The sequence below is a fragment of the Erythrolamprus reginae genome, chromosome 1, assembly GCF_031021105.1.
Source record: "Erythrolamprus reginae isolate rEryReg1 chromosome 1, rEryReg1.hap1, whole genome shotgun sequence".
NCBI classification, from domain to species: Eukaryota; Metazoa; Chordata; class Lepidosauria; order Squamata; family Dipsadidae; genus Erythrolamprus; species Erythrolamprus reginae.
The window spans coordinates 89,003,412-89,023,015 of NC_091950.1; the positions used below are offsets into that span (position 1 = coordinate 89,003,412).

General features: G+C 37.9%; 1 protein-coding gene across 2 annotated transcripts in view; it reads right to left on the minus strand.

Moving 5' to 3' along the window:
* Nucleotides 1-4,503: 4,503 nt before the first annotated feature.
* The window catches only part of SIPA1L1 (signal induced proliferation associated 1 like 1), a 187,161-nt gene continuing 172,060 nt past the window's right edge, over nt 4,504-19,604 (minus strand). For both annotated transcript variants that reach the window (XM_070758535.1, XM_070758544.1), the window contains 5 exons: nt 14,353-14,575; nt 12,265-12,411; nt 10,812-10,926; nt 8,772-8,853; nt 4,504-6,638 (listed from right to left, as the gene is read on the minus strand). In XM_070758535.1, the coding sequence (XP_070614636.1) occupies nt 6,495-6,638; nt 8,772-8,853; nt 10,812-10,926; nt 12,265-12,411; nt 14,353-14,575 (711 nt within the window). In that variant the 3' untranslated portion in view covers nt 4,504-6,494. The remainder of the gene's footprint in view (nt 6,639-8,771; nt 8,854-10,811; nt 10,927-12,264; nt 12,412-14,352; nt 14,576-19,604) is intronic.

Sequence of the window (19,604 nt, forward strand, 5' to 3'; positions counted from 1 at the left end):
AAGACCACAGCTCCTAAAATCACTGCAGAGCTCAATAGACACGTACAGAACCCAGTTTCCACAAAAACTGTTCGAAGGGAGCTTCACAAATCTGGATTCCATGGAAGAGCTGCAATTAGAAAACCTCTGCTCTCAAAGATAAATGTTTCAAAGCGTTTAGAGTGGTGTAGAAACCACCAGAAATGGTCCCTTGAGCAGTTGCAAAATGTGATTTTCTCTGACGAATCATCGTTTACCATTTTTCCGACCTCCGGCTGTGATTATGTTTGGAGACAGCCAAAAGAAAAATTTCATCCAGACTGCCCTCTCTGTCAAACATGGCGGGGGTTCAGTGATGATCTGGGGTGCTATTTCTTGGAAATCGGCTGGGCCAATGATTTCCCTTCATGGAAGAATTAACAGCCATCACTATTTAGGAATTTTGGCTGACCAAATTCATCCTATGGTTCAAGAACTGTTTCCAGAGGGGGATGCCATCTTTCAAGATGATAATACACCAACCCATAGAGCAAGAATTGTTAAAGAATGGCACAAGGAACATTCTAATGAAGTTCAGCATTTCACCTGGCCACCACAATCACCAGACCTCAACATTATTGAGCATTTATGGTTGGTTTTAGAGATTCAAGTAAGAAGTCAATTTCCACCACCATCTAAAAGAACTGGAAGGTGCCCTAACTGAAGAATGGGCTAAAATTCCTTTGGAAACAATTCACAATTTGTATGAATCAATACCTCAGAGAATTGAGACTGTATTTGCCGCAAAAGGTAGATCAACACCATATTAAAAGATATTTTGATGATTTTTTCAAAGTGTTTCCATTTTTTTGTCCACCCCTGGACAAAAAAATTACTGAGACCTCCTAGTACAATGAGGGTGAACCTTTACTCCCTCGGGTGCTGAAAGAGCATGCGCTTGCGCTATTAAGCACCCTTGAATGCCCCCATCCATAATTAAATGCCTGGGGAGAGCGAAAACAGCTTCCCCCACCCCCAACGTCTAGTGGGCCCAGTAGACTTGTGTTTGCCCACCCCAGGCTCCAATGGTTTCCCTGGAGCCAGGGGAGGGTACAAACATCATCCCTCCCAGGGCCTCTGTGCAATCCAAAAATCAGCTGGCTGGCACACACATGCATGTTGGAGCTGAGCTAGGGCAACAGCTTGTGTGCCAGTAGATATGACTCCGCGTGGCACCTGTGGCACCCATGCCATAGGTTGGCCATCACTGTCCTAGTAGCCCCAATTGCATTACCAAAAACATGCGACCAGGCAAGGGTTCCTTGTCACTGCCGCTACTGACGCAGTTACCACTCTGGGTGCCTGGCGTGCGTGCGCGCCCGCCCACGTGAGATTTGGCTTTTGCATATGCATAGGAAGCCAAATCTCATGCAAAGACACATGTGTGAAATTCTGCTGATTTTTGCCATTTTTTTTGCTGCGCAAAAGCAAACAAATGCTGAAAATCGGTGAAATCTTGCACGCACAAGCGTCCTTGTGCAAGATTTGGTTTCCTGTGCATGTGCATATGCCAAAATCTCACACAGGCAGGTGCGGCAACTCATCATCCAGAGCTGCACATGCAGCTCCATTTTCGCTACCGGTGCTATGGCGTCAAGCGTATTGGTAGGAGCCCAATACTGCATGCGATGCTGAGAATGAGAGTTTAGCAGCATTTAGAGAGCCAGAGCTCATCCAGCTTGTTTACATAGATTTGATAGTTAATGTACTGGAGGCTAACATGTTTGCAATCTTTTCTCTACTCACATTCTTAACATTGCTAGGCTATACCATTGCAAGCTGACATATAGACATAAACATGCTGTTCTCAGCCTTCTAAAAATATAATTCCCTAGTAAAAATAGAACTGAATCAGAAAGAGATTAGCAGACACCTCCCATTAGCAGCCATATTGCAAGCTAAGTTTGAGTTGTCATGAAAAGACCCTTCAAGCTTATTGATTGCCTGTCCTCTTCTACCTTTCTTCTCCCCGCTGAGATATTACTAGCACTTATTTTCTTCTTTAAACAAGGCTTGCCTATGTTAATTCCTACGATGAAGATACTATTATGAAACGCAGCTTGCAGGTTTTATATTTTTGCCCTTTATTTTCACATCTCATGTGACTTCTGGACTTTGCCAATTTTTTTCTCCCAACCACAATTAGAAATAGCAGTAGCACTTAGACTTATATACCACTTCACAGTGCTTTTACAGCACTGTCTAAGCAGTTTACAGTCAGCATATTGCCCCCAATAATCTGGGTCCTCATTTTACCCACCTCGTAAGGATGGAAGGCTGAGTCAACCTTGAGCCCAGTGAGATTTGAACTGGTGAACTACAGCTGGCAGTCAGCAGAAGCAGCTTGCAGTACTGCATTCTAACCACTGCGCCACCAAGACTCATTTTATAGGATCTGTGAAAATCAGATTCTTCTTTTATGACAAGCTTTAATTTCTCATCCAAGGAAGTGACAAGCTTTAATTTCTCATCCAAGGAAGTGAGATGAAACTAAAGCATTGGAGAAACAAGAGATTTCTCCAAGGCAAGAAAAAGTAACTACAATTATATTACTTTATTTTTCAGAGTACAGTATAAGAGATACTTTCCCCTACCCTAAAAGAGGGTGAAGATTTGGGTGCATCTTATACACCAAATGTAGCCTTGCTCACCAGCCCCCACCCTTTGGCCTCTCCTAGCAGCAATTTACCTGCTAACAGCCTGTTTCAGCTTCGGTACAACCTGATAAGCACAAGCAGGTGATTTCACGACCATCAGCTGTTTCAGGCTGCAGTGTAGATCCCTCCCCCTTGTGCTAATCAGGCTGTGCTGAAACTAAAAGTAAAACTGAAACAGGCTGTTTGCTGCACGGATCCCCTCCCCGGAAAAGATAGGTGCGTCTTACACTTCGAGGCGTCTTATACTCTGAAAAATATGGTACTTAAACTTTTAACTGATTGTCATTATGGCCTAAATTGGACAACAGGTCTATTATTTTTATATTAAATACTTTTAAGAAACCAAGTCTTTAAAAGTAACTGTCTTCTGTATGATAAACAGAAACAACTTCTAAAATATCTGCTAAAACATATGAATAATTTATTTCCATTAGAATTACATTTTGCCCATCATTTCATCAACCAGGTGACTGTTTCTTTTGCTGTATGACAGCCTTATCTAAGGTACACTGTACTTCAAGATGACAATTCTATTTATTTGCAGATTTACTTGGGATAGAATAATGTCCCTTTCTTTAGTAAGTCCAGAAAACAGAACACTTTCTAGTGGTGAAAAATTATGTAACTGTAAAAAAAGGAAAGTTTTAGGCTATATCAATAAAAGTATAGATTCCAAATCACAGAAAAATTCTACCTCATTATTAGCTGACTTCACATAGTACCGTGTTTCCCTGAAAGTAAGACAGTGTCTTACTTTCTTTTTATCCCCAAAAGCCCCACTATGTCTTACTTTCGGGGTATGTCTTATATTGGAAAAAAATTGGAAAGTTAATATTGGAAAGTTATATGAAGAAAAGTTAAAGTAGTGAAACCTTCTTAGCCCTGACATGATTAAGGAGGAATACGTGTTATTCTTCATATAGCTAAAAGAATGTCAACTAGATCAAAATCAGGATTTCAACATTTTAGAACAGGGGACTGCAACCTTAAACACTCTCTGCTTGTGCACACTCTCCTGGCCCCACCACAGCCAGTCAAAGGCTCACAACAGAAGGGTCACCCAAATGGAAGCATCCTCTGCACCATTCTTCAGCCAGCCTGGATTTTCAAAAAGAAATAAAAGTAGTAGTGAAGAGCCCCAAGGAGAGGTCACCAGCTTGGCCCAGTTTGGGCTTTCCTGACCTCCGGTGTGTGTATGAGAGGTTTCGTGGGGCCACCCCCTTTTCCCACTGCACTGAGCTTCTTAAAGCGGTGGCTTGGTGTTGTGGGCCAATCCCCCTTTCCATTGTCCCCTCCCCTGGATCCCATTCCCATCCCGCCAGCCCTGGTGTTTTTGAGGATGGTGTTGATCGCAGCTGGGTCAGGCCAGTATCTTGGGGCAGAGAGCAGGTTACACATTTCCCCAAGCAACTGAGGCATGCCCCAGCACCAAGGGCCGGAAGAAGCTCCAGCAAGAGTGAGATGTTGGAGAATCAGCCCCGATCACTTTTCCATCCCCCGCCATCCCCCTTACCATTTCAGGCCAGGTGAGGAGCAGGTGAATGTGCAGCACAGAATGGAAAATCCCAATTTTAGTTAAGAATCTTTTTCTCACAGATTCTTAACTAAAAGAGAGCTTGATAGGAGGAGCAATTATCTACAGACAGCAGGGTCTCCTTCACTGAATGTTAAGATATTTTAATCCAGGTTTTAGTAATGTATGATGAGGTATGATACTATTCAAATACTGAAAAACCTCTTGATGCTTTTAATTTTCACATTTGTGGATTATGATGTTCATGACATGAAAGAAACCAGGATTTGAAGAATAAAAACAAAGAAAACATTATTTCTAGAAGAGCTTTTAAAATGAATTTTATTGTCAGAATTTTTTTTACAAGTAGCCATTTAGAGGCTTCATACAAGAACTCTGTTGCAAAACTCTAATAAATAGTCTGCCCCAAGTCCCAATATTAAAAAAACAAACAAACAAACTAGAGAACGGAAAAAATAATCAGGATGCTTAGAGTTGTTAGCAATATTTCCCATTTACAAATTTCCTCAGGCATTATATAGATCTCCTTCATACAAGTTACTTGGAAGAGGGGTGAGTGGGGGAGAAACCCAACTTAAATATATTGTAGCAGAAGCACTCCAGAAATACTTTCAAATCAATCCTCTTTGATTGGCCCAGTTATAATCAGAAATGCATCCCAATGGGATGACCACCACACATTAAGCTTTAGGTCAAAGCAAACCATGTGGATTTGTACAATTATTAAGAATTATGAAAATGCATATCAAAGAAGGATAGGAAGATTCAATGGCAGCGGTTAAGAATATTTCCAGCAAAGAATGTTAGCCGGAACAAAGGAAAAAGGGATTTATGAAGGTGACAGACATGAGCTGTTCTTACCAAGTGTGGAAAGGTTGCAAGGAGCATTATCACAGTTGCATGCAGTGGAGATCACAAACTAAAATTCACCATATGTCACTTGAAACAATGTTTAGCAGGCTGCTGTATACACAATTTTCCCTCCCCACCCTAATATTGAAGAGTCCTGCAGGTGACATTCTATGGTTAAGTTAGCCTCCCACCACACATTTATTAATTGGACTTGTATGCCGCCCCTCTCCATGGATTTAACATACTTAACAATAGCCAGTTTTATTGGAAAAAATCCATAATATGATAATCAAAATAAAGGAAGGAAAGAAGAAATGAAGGGAGAAAGGAAGTAAAGAAGGAAGTTTGCATGTTTTAATAACAATTGTCTAATTATTATTTTATTTGAGGCATTAACTGGAAAACTACTGAAAATTAGTTTATGCCATATTTATGCCAAACAGAGTAAAAGATATAGATTTGCATTTTTAACTTCTTAATCTGTGTGTGCACATATATAAAAAAATCTCTATATAAGTAAAGGTGCTAAGAGAGAATTCTAGCAGCCACGGAAAGCTATCAATAATTTCTTAGACAGCAGGGATTAAGTATTGATGAAAAATCAATTCAACCATTAGAAGGGAACCATTGAAAGAAATATTTCTGACTGGCAAAAGACAGAATGATTCTTACAATGGTAACATTTTTTCTCTTTTCCAGAGAAGAAATATGCATTTAATATATCTACTTTGCAATGTTTATTTCAATGGTTTCATTTGGGAGCATTAAATTTATATAGATGTGCAAAAAAATAAGTGGATAGTTTGACATATCCATAGCTTTGTGCTAGCTACACTTTATACACACATGGATGTATATGCACATTCTGATATTCTTTGGGCAATGATTCTATACAACAGATGTGGAGTTAGCATTCTTAAGAGATACGCAAGACAGTTAACAACCTCTCTTGCCTATAATATATTCAAAACGATGGAAAGGAAGCATTGGGGGGAAACAAATCTTCTTGAAATATTTACTAAAGCAGCAAGAATAAAGCAGATTAATCTGAAAATTATACAAAGTAATGAATTAGAGGCAAATGGACAGTTATTCTAGTCCACTTTCCAAGTAATTTTATACAGGACAGGTAAGGAGAATGTGCAAAAAATCTAAAGACATTCACATTTTAGTAGTTAAATTTGTATTTAAAATTATTTTTCTTCTTCTTTTCTTATAAAAGGCATTCACTGATAGTTGATCTGCAATAATTCTGGGTGCTTGCAGATATGTTAAAATGAAACAAAGGAAAACCAAAAAAAAAAAAAAAAGGTACCCCTAATATGAAAACATATGAAAGTGCTCTGACTGGGTTAATATAATTTAGGATGGTGTTAAAGCTCAGTCCCGCTCCAGAGATATTTTTTGCCAATGCGTTTGTTTCATATGTGCTATTAACTCATATCGATTGTGTTGAAAACCCATTCGGTGAATTTCTTCAATTTTTCAGAGGCATTGTGCGATTCCTCTTGTAATCGTAAGTTATCCTCCCGTAAATGTTGTACTTCAGCCTGAAGATTGGCTTTGTCTTCTTTTTCCTGAGAGAGGAATAAAAAACACTAGATATCATAAGTGGATTTTACACCATAAATATTACTGGCAAGGTAAGCTCAGATACTTCTTACAAAGCTATTCCAAACTGTGGTTGGTAAATCCACAGTAACTGAATTTAAACATGCCTGGGATAAACATATATCCATCCTAAGATGAAATACAGGAAATAGTATAAGGGCAGACTAGATGGACCATGAGGTCTTTTCCTGCCGTCAATCTTCTATGCTTCAATGTTCATGGCTTTTTTCCTCTTGAATTGATGACAAAGATATTTTGTCAGTTTTTCTAGATACATAGCACTCCCCCCCTCCAACTTATCCTTTGAAGATCTACTAACAAATCTTGTTTAAAAAAAACCAAAACTGAAGAATCCTTATTTTGAAAATATCACTGGATTTCACATACAGTATTCTGACAATAACAAGAACAAAACTACAGAAGTATGGAAGAGTTAAAAAGAAACATATGGGACAATCATGGCAGCTCCAGAACAAGTGCTGCAAATTAATACAATTAAAGCCAAAACTGAGTATATGTCAATAATGCTAATTATGTACAATCTCATTAGTAGCTGGAGTAAAATCGTTCAAGCAAACTATAAATACTTCTATTACAGGGCAGAAAAACTGACCATTTGAATATATGTAGACATTTGGCTTTGTAGTTTGCAAATTCTATTTGAACTTTGTATTGAAAATTGTTGAGAATTGAAATGTGACATTTCAAAATTCATTTATAATGTGACGTATCAAATACAGTGGTACCTCTACTTAAGAACTTAATTCGTTCTGTGACCAGGTTCTTAAGAAGAAAAGTTTGTAAGCAGAAGCATTTTTTCCCATAGGAATCAATGTAAAATCAAATAATGCGTGCAAACCCATTAGGAAAGAAATAAAAGCTCGGAATTTGGGTGGGAGCCGGAGGAGGAAGGAGAGGAGGAGGAGGACAGTCACTGCTGAAGGAAGAAGGTGAGGCGAAGGGAATCAAAATACCCCAAAACTTTAAGGCTAAAAAAAAAAAGGGACTCTGAGGCGGTGAGGAGCATGCGCCTGTCATAGGTGCCAAGCTGCCTCCCATACACTGCACCAGAGAGAGAAACCCAGGCAGGCGAGAGGGGGAACCTCCCGCTCCTTTGACCAAAAGGCGGCTGTTGCTGCTACCTATTTCCTCTTCCTTCCTATGCTGAAGGGCTCCCCTCTCCTCTCGCTTGCTTGCTTTGTAGCCGGCACCTTTCCTTCACTGTGGTGACCCCTTGGATTGGTTGAAGCTGAGTTGATTCGGCCAGGGCGAAGCACCCCCTTTTGCCTTTCCGGGTCCAGATACTCCGGGAGGCAACCTCGCACCAGGTGTATGGGAGGAAGCATGAGGGAGTCACCATAGCGAAGTGGTTTATTCCCTCTCCAAGCGCCCAGAGAAAGGAAAATGCTTTGTTCGCTCTGGACTGCCTAAGCCTCCTTAAGCGCCACTGAAAGGCTCCTCCAGCAACCCAGAAAAGCCCGAGATGGCTGGGATTAAAGGAGAAATGGCAGGTAACTGGCCGGGCCTTTATGCTGCTCTCAAATTTCCTGGGAAATTTTTCCAGACTCTGGTTCTTAAGTAGAAAATGGTTCTTAAGAAGAGGCAAAAAAATCTTGAACACCTGGTTCTTATCTAGAAAAGTTCTTAAGTAGAGGCGTTCTTATGTAGAGGTACCACTATATTACTGTTAAAGAAAAGAAGAAAGGATGGTTTACTGATCCTTGGATACAGCTGAATTGATGAAAAACTGGTCAAAATAACAAAATACTGTCATTTACAATTGAAATTGAAATAGAAATATTATGGATGAAAAAAAAAGATTATCATACCAATAGTTAATGGAGATTTTTATGAAATACACAATGGATTCATCAAATCATTTACAAATGTAAAACTAGACTAGATACCACTTATTTTGCAAAATAACTGTAGTATTTGTAACAACCTATACTTTACGGTAATATCTTCAAGACTTATCAGTCGTTCTAAAATGACTATTATTCCAAAAGCAGGCTTATCATGTGATCAACTGAGAGTAAATCACACTGAACGAAACTGAATATTTAATACAAGCTGATACTGAAAACAAATATCATTACCTTCTTTAAATCTTCTTGCAATATTCTTAGCATACTCTCCAGCTGGTTCACTTTAGAAGCAAGAGAAGGAGGTGATTCTTTACTGCAGGAAAAAGGAAACAAAAATGGTGTTGCAACATTTTCTTTCTTTATTAATTACTTTATTATTAATAAATTAATTACTCTGCTTAACAACTAATTCCAACAACACTGTCAAATAATTTACTAAGACTCTAATATTATTATTATTCTCTTCCTTACTAGTATCTATCTCTACTATAATCATGTTGCTTGTATCTTTCAATTTATATTGTTTTTATTTGTTTCCCAGTATGATTTAATAGCTTATTAGTAACCTTGACTATCAATAAATGTTATATCTTTTTATTCTTGATGAATGTATTTCATTTTATTCCATTATGCAGTACTTTTATTTTTTAATTATAATTTGGAGGTCCATCATGGCAAATCATGAAAAGAATAAGTAGGAAACAAAAAAACTGCTAAATTAGAAAGAGTATACTGTAATTCTTCATTGTTCTAATTTTAATGTAATCTACTGAAGTTTTTTGAGAAATTTCCAAGCAAGGGGTAGCTTTTTTCAGTAGTTGTTTGTAAGCATACACATACAACACAACTAATTTCACAAAACAATTTCATTGTTTAACTTTTATTTTTAAAAACATAAATATTTATATTCATCATCATATGTTATAGTAATGAGTGATTTCAACCTGCATATTAGAGATGGTTATGTTACATTTTCATTCAGCAAATTCTGTTTAAAGAATGTGAGTAGTCTCCTAGTTCTCCAGTCCTTTTAATGCATGAATGCAGAATTTAGTTCAATGGTAAATTTATTTCATCTTTAATCAGTGTTCAGATAACAAGAAGAATTAGTACTAACTCCGTGGAAGCAATTATTGATTTCATATTCTTTTTTTACAGAATTAATGGTAGGAATTTCAAAAATATACTTGGCATATGAGGACCCAAATTGTTGGGGGCAATATGCTGACTGTGTAAACTGCTTAGAGAGGGCTTTGGAAAATAGTATACAAGTCTAAGAGCTATAGGATGACAATAACTTCATTACATTCAGGTATCTTATAATTTCTCATAATTTTCAGCCTTGTCTTTCTAGAGCTGGTGATATTATTATTCCTTTAAAAAGACTTAAAATCATTATGTTCCATGTGGTAAATATTACAGTAAAATCCCATTTGTCTAGAACATTTATCTTTTCTTTTCTAATTACCATATTTTTCGGAATATAGGACACACCTTTTTCCTACCTAAAAGAGGCTGGTAATTTGGGTGTGTCTTATACTCTGAATGCAGCCTTTTTTTTCCAGCCCTAACTAGCTGCTAACTATTTTCCCAGCTCTTACCTTGCAGGCTCTTTCATTGTTTCTCTCTGCAAAGAATGTTTTCCAAGCCCTAAGTCTTTGCAGAGTTTTTTTCATTGCTCTAACTTGCTCTGAATAAGTTCCATTCCAGCCCTAACCATGTGCTAACAATGTTCCCAGCTCTTATCGGCTTGCAAGCTCTTTCATTGTTATTCTCTGCAAATAATGTTTTCATTGTTATTCTCTGCAAATAATGTTTGCAGGTTTTTTTTTCATTGTTCTACTTGCTCCGAATGTTTCTTTGCAGGTGCTCATGATGTTCCCAGCTCTTTCATTCTTATTCTCTCCAAATAAGGTTTTTTCCCCAAATAAAATAATGTGCTGAAGCTGACCAGACTAAGGATACTAGCCAGATGAATATCTGCTAAACAGATCCTTTTCCCTATTTTCCTCCCCCAAAACTAAGGTGCATCTTAAACTCCAGTGCGTCTTATACTCCGAAAAATACGGTACGCAATCACTAACTTCAGATTCTTAGATAACGTTACAACCTAAAATAATATCCAGAAACTTCCTGATGCTGAAATCACATATTCAGTTTTCCATAGGTCAGAGTACATATATTTTAAGTTTCTAAGATTTACAGATTCTACTGCACAATATTTCCCCTAGATGTCTTGTAAGAGTCTTGACGGTTTAACAGATCACTTACTCTGTGTAAGACTTCATCTGCATAGGAAGCTGATCTTCAGCCTGATCATTATTGGAGGCAGCACTGATGGGCCTATGGTTTTCATCACTAGTTGCAAAAAAGGATGCTCGCTGGACTGGAAAGTAAAAGACAAACACATATGCTAATATCCTCTTCATTAGTATTATAGAAAAAGCATATCATAATAAAATTAAAATCAGTAACAGAAGTTGCAGATCTATCCCTCGGGTAATTTGGTAACTTTTTAATTCCTTTCTGACACCTTTGCTTTTGAATTATATAATCTGCTCTCCTCAATTAATATCAGGTAATTCCTAGAATTTAATGAATGTAGTCCTCCTTTAGTGACCACAATTAGGATTGGCAGCTCTGTTGTTAAGTGAAGCAGTTGCTAAGTGGGAAATCACATGAACATGAGCGTGCATTTCTTTTCCCAGTCCCCTGCATTGTGGAATGCATGTGCGCACTGGTAAAGGTGTTAGAAAGGAATTAGCAAGAAGGGATTAATGTTTACATTAGCAACCTTCAGTTTCGAAAGACTATGGTATTGTGCTCTGGAAAGAATTCCTAAAACAGGATCTAAAGTGGCTAAAAAGGCCAATCCGAGAGTGGCAGATCCATTCTGTCCCCTGCCCGGCCCCCGAATTTTGCTGGTTCCGGGACTGCCTCTTTCCGTCAGCCTGCCAAACAAATGTCTCCTTAAAATGGAGAAAGCTATGCTGCAACTTTAGCCTCCAAGATGAACGATCAGAAGTCAAGGTTTCCCAGCTGTCAACATTCCCAAGGCCTTTAAATCCCTCTTATTGATTATCTATAAGAGGGATTAATGTTTACAATAACATTAATTGGAGAGGAAGGAATTTCAAGAGACTAAACAGGGACACATCAAAAGCAATGGAGTCTTTGCTGGGTTTGCTGTGCAAACAGCCCGGGTGTATTATGCCTTATACAAATGAATAACATGGCTGTTAAGTGAATCTGGCTTCCCCATTGATTTTGATTGGCAGAGATCCAAAAGGTGATCACATGATCTCAAGACACTGCAACTGTCATAAATACATGCCCATTGCCAAGCATTCAAAGTTGGATTATGCGATCATAGAGATACTTTAATGGCCATAAGTGTGAAAGGAAGTCATAAGTCACTATTGAAATGGTCACTGAATGAATGTTTATAAAACAAGGGCCACCTGTATTCCCAAATGACTTTGGTGACACATTTCAGCTGCAACCAAAATATAGCTTAGAATACTGTGTTTCTTTTACTCCTTCTGGCCTGGTGTAAAAAGATATGTTTTGCAATTTCTATAGATGCAATTGCAGAATTTATGGTGAAACCACAGAGTTTGAATTCGGGTACATTAATAATAACTGAAGCATACAAACAAAAGAAAGCTAACAGTATTTTGGCAGTGAATATGGGTCTCAAGAGCTGGGCACGAACTCTTCTTACCTTCAAAGGCCTTGGCAGCATCTACCAAATTTGACCAATCTAAATCCGAAGCTGAATCAGGCAAAGGCATGAGCCCTGGATCTGGCATTGGTTGCGTTCTCTGCTCCTGGGTATCTGTGAGGGAGCTATCAGAGGCAGAGAACTCTCCTAAACCACAAGGGTTAGAAGAAGAAAAAGAAGAAGAAGAAGAAAGAAGCACTTAAGATAGGTATTAAAAGCAAATAACCCTGTTCTTCATTAGGAGACAGAACTAAGACTGATTGGAATCATTCTTTTTAAAATCAGACAATTTTTCAAGTTGGCCTTGCTTGCTACTAATGTTTCCCAACTCTGCCAATCAGAAAAGAATCTACATTTTTGAAATCACAAGGCACTAATACGTTTTCTTCATTTATTTGATTTCTTATCCTGCCTTTATTATTTTTATAAATAACTCAAGGGGGTGGACATCTTTTCTCCTATTTACTCCACAACAACAACCCTTTGAGGTGGGTGGAGCTGCAAGAGAATGACTGGCCATGCTGCACAATTGGTCCTTTTGATTTTGCTGTAGTCACCAAGCATGTGGATTGTTTTCAGAATACATACAGTTTACCTTAACTGTGAGTTCAAAAGGGTCGCTTTTCAGCCACTCTTTCTCTCCAGTATTTTTTTTCATCAAAGGTTGGTTAAAATTATATTTATCTTATTTTATTCGATTTCTATGCCACCCAATCCCAATGGGAATCAGGGATTGTTTGTTTTGCTTTCCTAAAAATGTTACTGCATAATCTTACTGTAATGCATCCCATTATTAACATATTGATAACAATTGGTAAATTTATTTACGGTGTTTGATAATTCAAGCAAGGCTATTTCAAAGCTACTGTATATATTTAGCATTTTAAAATAAAATAGGCTTTTTTCAATTGCTGGATCAAATTGTTTCATTGGGACAGGGTTCCAAAGGAGTCTAAAAATAAAGAGCATAACTATCCCAGTAATACTATTATTAAGTAATAATAATAATGTATCAAGCAGCATTCCTATGAAAAAGTGTATTCAACATTCCAAATTAGCTACAATGTTAACAATTCAAGCTAACTCAATAGATACAGCAATGATGGTGAACCTTTTTTGGTTCACATGCCAAAAAGGGGGATTGCGTGCGTGCCCACATCCATAATTCCATGCACCCTCCCATGCACCTGTGTGCATGATACCCCCGCTTCTTGGCACGCAATGGCACATCCGTTTTTTCCTCTCCCCAGGCTTCAGAGCCTTTCTAGGAGCCTGAGGAGAGTGAACGGCTACAGCCTCCCTACCCCGAAGGCCCTCCGGAAGAGAGGGGGAAAAAAACCCAACCCAGAACTTCCAGTTCAATTGGAACTTGGCAAACGGGCCATTTCTGGCCTCCAAAGGATGGGGAAGACTGTCTTCATCCTCCTCAAGCAAAACAAACAAACAAACACACAAACAACCAAACAAACAACCAAACAAACAACCTTCCGGTTCAACCGGAAGTTGGCAAATGGAATGTTTACAGCCTTCAGAGGACCATGGGGGGGGGACGGAGGCTGTTTTCACCCACCCTAGGCTCCTAAAAAGACTCTGGAGCTTGGGGGGGGGAAGCAAAAAACAGGTTTCCCTACCCCCTCCGGAGGCTGAAAACAGGCTGTTTCCCAAATCCTAGTGGGCCTAGAAGGCCTGAAAATCAGCTTGCCGGACCTGAGCTCACATGCCCACCGATATGGCTTCCCGGGCCACTTGTGGCATGCGTGCCATACGTTCACCATCATGGGATTACAGTATTATAAATTCCAAAGTTATATAAGCAATGAATGATTAACACATGCCAATTGATTGCCCATAAATATAGGTGACAAATTTTGATGTAAACTTAGGCAGGAAAGCCAATTGGATGACTTTAGGCTAGTCACCCAAACTTTCAGTTCAATCCACCTTACAGAGTTGCTGTGGGAAAATAGGGATGCAGAAGCATTGTTTACACCACTCTGTGCATTACAAATAAAAGGGCAGCTTATAGTAAGAACTATGTAAACAAAAACAAAACATGCATAGTACGTTTAGATGTAGCATTTCACTTACCATGTAAGGATTTCATTCCCAATGTGTATGATGGCCTTCTTAGAGGTAATGACTTAGGGAGAGACGGGTATGTACTGGTGAAAAGAACATCGTTTGGAAGAGCTTGGTCCAGAAGGGTAGCTCGGGAGGGGAAGAAATGTTCTCTTTGACTGCTATAAATACTCTCATCTGACAGAGTTCGCTGCAAGGCACGCCTTGAAATGGGAGTGGTGGGGAATGGAGACTGAAAGAAGAATAACACCAGTCAAGAATGTGCAACACTCCCTTTAGAAATGAGCCATTCTTAATATGTTTTCTATCGTGGGTTGGGTTCATAGGTGCAGTTTCTAGAGGTGCAGTTAATCTGCATCAATTATGATAAATGCTTGCTATGAGAATTCTTGTTGTCCTGTGCTGTAGAAAAACGTACTAGAAAAGTTCCTATCAACATATTGAAAAAGTGTAAAAGTGCAGGTTTTTTAAAGTCATATTCTCATGCTGACAACAATATGGTATCCTCATCTCCTGAAGGGTAACTGGGGCTGCACAAATAAAAGAGATTGCTTTATTGTTGTATGGTATTTCCCAAACTAGAAGCATTTTAGAAGGCTCGGAATCCACAAATGATAGGACACTCCCTTAGTGGAAACAGGTTTAAAATGGAAACAGGTTTATGCTTGTGCACCTGTACTTGTTGGGTAAGTCTGGCATTTAAAAAAAGCCAACAAAAACAAAACCTTAATTAATTGGTTACTTCTGCACCTAAATGCTGGTGCAGTTTCCACTTCCTTTATCTGTCAGTGTTCTGTCCATGAGAGTGTACTGTGAGATAATAACAATTTATTCTGGTAATTTTAAAAAAATAAAAATGTAGCATTATATGATAGTGCTGGCACTTTAGTTTCAAAAGTAACTTCAATTAAATTGTGATCACACAATGAAACTAATGAGTTGAGCTGTCTGTTCCATTGATCTCCAATGATTTGGCTAGGCTATGCTAGGACTTTCAGCGTAGATATGTTTTGTTACATATAAGTTTTGAGTTAACTTTCCTTATTCGGCTTCCTTGGGGTTGTAGTGTTATTTATTTGACTTGCTTTATTATTAACTTTTTATTAGAAGTTAATGATAAAAATCACTTCTAGAGTAGATATGATGAACTGAACATCCCTCAGTGAAAGCGGAGCCAATAACCACAACAAAGATCAAGGAACTAGTGAATAGATTGGTTCCTTGGACCTCTCCAGATAAGGAGAGCACAGGGAATCACCCACATGTGTGCTAGAAGGCTGTTCCTTGTGAGCAGACAGCAGGACAATGATTTTCCTAAGGTTTGAACAAGAGGTGAAATGCTGTTGGTTCACTCGTGCCTGTCAGTAATTGGAGAGGCAAAGGCAGCGCAAGGCTTCGCCCACCTGCCCAGACATTAACATTTGGGTTCTTTTACCCTCTGTGCATACACAGAGGGTAAAAGAACCCAAATGGTGGCATCTGGGGTGTGGGGGTGTGGGGGGGCAGAGCCTTGTGCTGCCTTCATGACTGGCTCTCCATTGACAGACAGGCAGAAGCGAACCAACAGTATTTCACCCCTGGTCTGAACACCAAGAAATGAAGGAATTAGACATCTTGCGTGTAACTATAGCACAAACTGTTAAAGGACACTAGTTTTACAGATATCAATTTCTAATCACTTTTAGAAATTGTCTATTAACTATTTTAAAACTGTTAGGAACCTTCAGAATGAATGACAGGTTTGAACGACAGTTTGAGTTATCTTCAACTTGAAACAAAAGAAAATTATTAGCATAAGCTAGTTCTTAGCTTAAGAACTTAAAGAATTTGAAATAAACAGAGGAGGCTAAACAAGATTTTGATCTTAGAAAGTTAAATACAGGTTAAGAGTCCAGATACATTTGTAATATTGAAACTTATATTAAGACTTTGGAATTAATTATAAAGAACATCTTTTTTTGCTGTGGGTTTAAAAAAAAATCATACAGAGATAAGAACTTCCTTGATTTAAAAACTGCATCCTAGATGGGACTAAAGATTTAGATATAGGAAAAATGCCAGCTATCAAACAAAAAATAATAAATATACAGTAATAAAGAAAATACTGAAAGAGGCTTTTGAAGAAAGGTGTTAAAAAGCAATAGCCACAATATCAACAATATCAGTAATGATATCTGCTTCTATGGATAGTTTATATGAAAAGGGTATTGCTGAATAAATTACAGATATAGCAATGGTATCAAATCTAGATTTACAATTGACAAGCCAAGAGAAAAGAATAATTTATTGATCTAAAAAAGAAACTGGCCAGTGTCATAAAATTCAAATGGAAAATACAAATGATAATCCAAGAGAGGACCTGGACATTTATTTTTATATTGGATTTACAAAAAAGACTTGTTAAAGCTTCAAAGAGGGATGATGGCACAATGAAGAAAAATTTACTACATTCCTTAGATAATGGCTAGAATGGCATTAGTCCACACTTTATAAGTTACTTCTTTACAATAGGAAACAATGCATAAACAGGCCTCAAAAGATTAATTTTTATTATTATGACTCAAATGCTTTCAGTGAGGACTGAATACTGAAATCCCACAGAATACAGTGATCATTATTGGTACAAAATATCATGATTTGGAAAGCTCCTGAAATATTCTAGAAAGTTACTATTTGATGTAGCAGAAGCTTTTTGCAATAGCATAGCATTAGCCCTTATATGTTACATAATGATGTGAATATTTATATCTCTCAGCACATTACCAAACTTTCTTAATCATCGGTACCAAATATTGTTACATAACTAGGAAGTATGTTCACCTAGACATCCACTGACTTTCCTTTTGCCTCTCGGCCCAACGTAGGGGCCATTCCAAGGTAGATAAATTGTTTTATAGTCGACAAAAAATAATTTACATAGTTACATATTTTTGCTGATAAGTAGAAAGGAAAGAAGTTGCTTCCTCCCATATTTCGACAGAAAACCAACCATATGGCTCTTCCTTGATAAAAGCTGATTGGAGGCGAGCCTGTAGCATTGAGGTTAATATCATGCTTTGCATGCAGCACACTACAGGTTCAAATCCCAGTAGGGTATATCTGTCTGATGAGGTCGAAATATATCTATAACAGGCTCCCTCCCTTTTCACTTATCAGCAACTAAAATATGGCTCAGCTAAAAAATAAAAATAGGTACAGTAAAAGAATGTTTACTGTATAGTAAACATATACAGTATATAGAGCGCTGGTGAGACCACATTTGGAGTACTGTGTTCAGTTCTGGAGACCTCACCTACAAAAAGATATTGACAAAATTGAACGGGTCCAAAGACGGGCTACAAGAATGGTGGAAGGTCTTCAGCATAAAAATTATCAGAAAAGACTTAATGAACTCAATCTGTATAGTCTGGAGGACAGAAGGAAAAGGGGGGACATGATCAAAACATTTAAATATGTTAAAGGGTTAAATGAGGTTCAGGAGGGAAGTGTTTTTAATAGGAAAGTGAACACAAGAACAATGGGACACAGTCTGAAGTTAGTTGGGGGAAAGATCAAAAGCAACATGAGAAAATATTATTTTACTGAAAGAGTAGTAGATGCTTGGAACAAACTTCCAGCAGACGTGGTTGGTAAATCCACAGTAACTGAATTTAAACATGCCTGGAATAAACATATATCCATTGTAAGATAAAATACAGGAAATAGTAGAAGGGCAGATTAGATGGACCTTGAGGTCTTTTTCTGCCGTCAGTCTTCTATGTTTCTAATGTCATAAATTTTTTTGTCAGCTGCAAACATATTTCTTCCTTGGTTATTTTTCTTCCTTCTCTTTTTATAGAGAATCTGCCAATGGAAGATGAGGAGACCTGTCCAGTATCTCATTTAAACTTTCCTAGCTTTTAAAAAAAATAACATGACTCCTATCTCCCTATTTTTCTTTTTTTGGAAAGAGGAAAAGCGAAATTATAGTAAAGGGAAACAATGAGATCAAAGTGTATGTTGGTGGGGGAAACAATACACTCTGCAGAGGACAGCTAATCTTTTCCAAGGGCATATCCTTATTTATGAAGAGGAAGCATATTTAAAGAAAGGCTTGCAATAGCAATTGTGTCATACATTTGGCAGAGCATTTGTTTAATGGAATGGCAACCATCTATCAACTAAATGGAGAAGATTATATTGATTATAAAAATTTTCACAACAGACATTTTACCAGCCACTAACTGCAATAATCAATCATTTAACTTAATAGGGATTTTATGGAAGGAATAACAACTTGTTTGATGAATCATGAAAGGAATATTCATCAGTCCAGTCATAAAGCCAGTAAAAAAAAAAAATGGGACGGATGGCGGAGATCTTGCTTACAGGGGAAGAGCCTTCTCTGCGGCGGCCCTGACTCTCTGGGACCAACTCCCCCCAGAGATTAGAACTGCCCCTACCCTCCTTGCCTTTCGTAAACTCCTTAAAACCCACCTTTGTCGTCAGGCATGAGGGAACTGAAATATGTCCCCTGGGCCTATACAATTTATGTATGGTATGCTTGTGTGTATGTCTGTTTAATAATGGGTTTTTTAAAAAAAATATTTTAAATTGTAAATTTATTAGATTTGTTATAAACTGTTTTTTATTGTGTTGTGAGCCGCCCCGAGTCTACGGAGAGGGGCGGCATACAAATCTAATAAACATAAACAGTAACTTTTTTTTCCACATCAGCTTTAAAAACAACACAATTGAAAAAAAAATCTGTACGCATTGGATCGTCCTTACGAGTTTTAATAAGCCGTTTGGGATTTTGACAAGCAAAGAAAGAAGTTTCTTGTGCCCTCCTTTGCATGGTTGCTGTGGAAACCATTTAGTCTGACAAGCATGAAGGGTTAACCCAGTGGTTTTCAGTGCAGAGAACTCAGAAATCTGTGCATTTTCTTCAGTGCTATTCATTACAGCCTTTTTAAAGTACTTCTGTAGAATCCAAGAAGTGTTTTGAGCAGACTTAATATATGTAACCACCTCGAGATCTGGAAAACCATTTATAAAATTAGGCACAGATACAGTAGAAAAGTTCTAACTATTCAGCCTGTCATTACTAAATGCTCTGATCAGAAAAAAAATAAGGAGCTGATCAATTAAATGAAATGTGGAAATTAACATTCTATTAGCACTAGTAGCTCTCAGCCCTAGCTGCTAAAATACTAAAGTTACATTTTTCCTAAATAAAATTGTGAAAAGGGTCAAAGGTCAAAAATGGGACTACTAGCCAA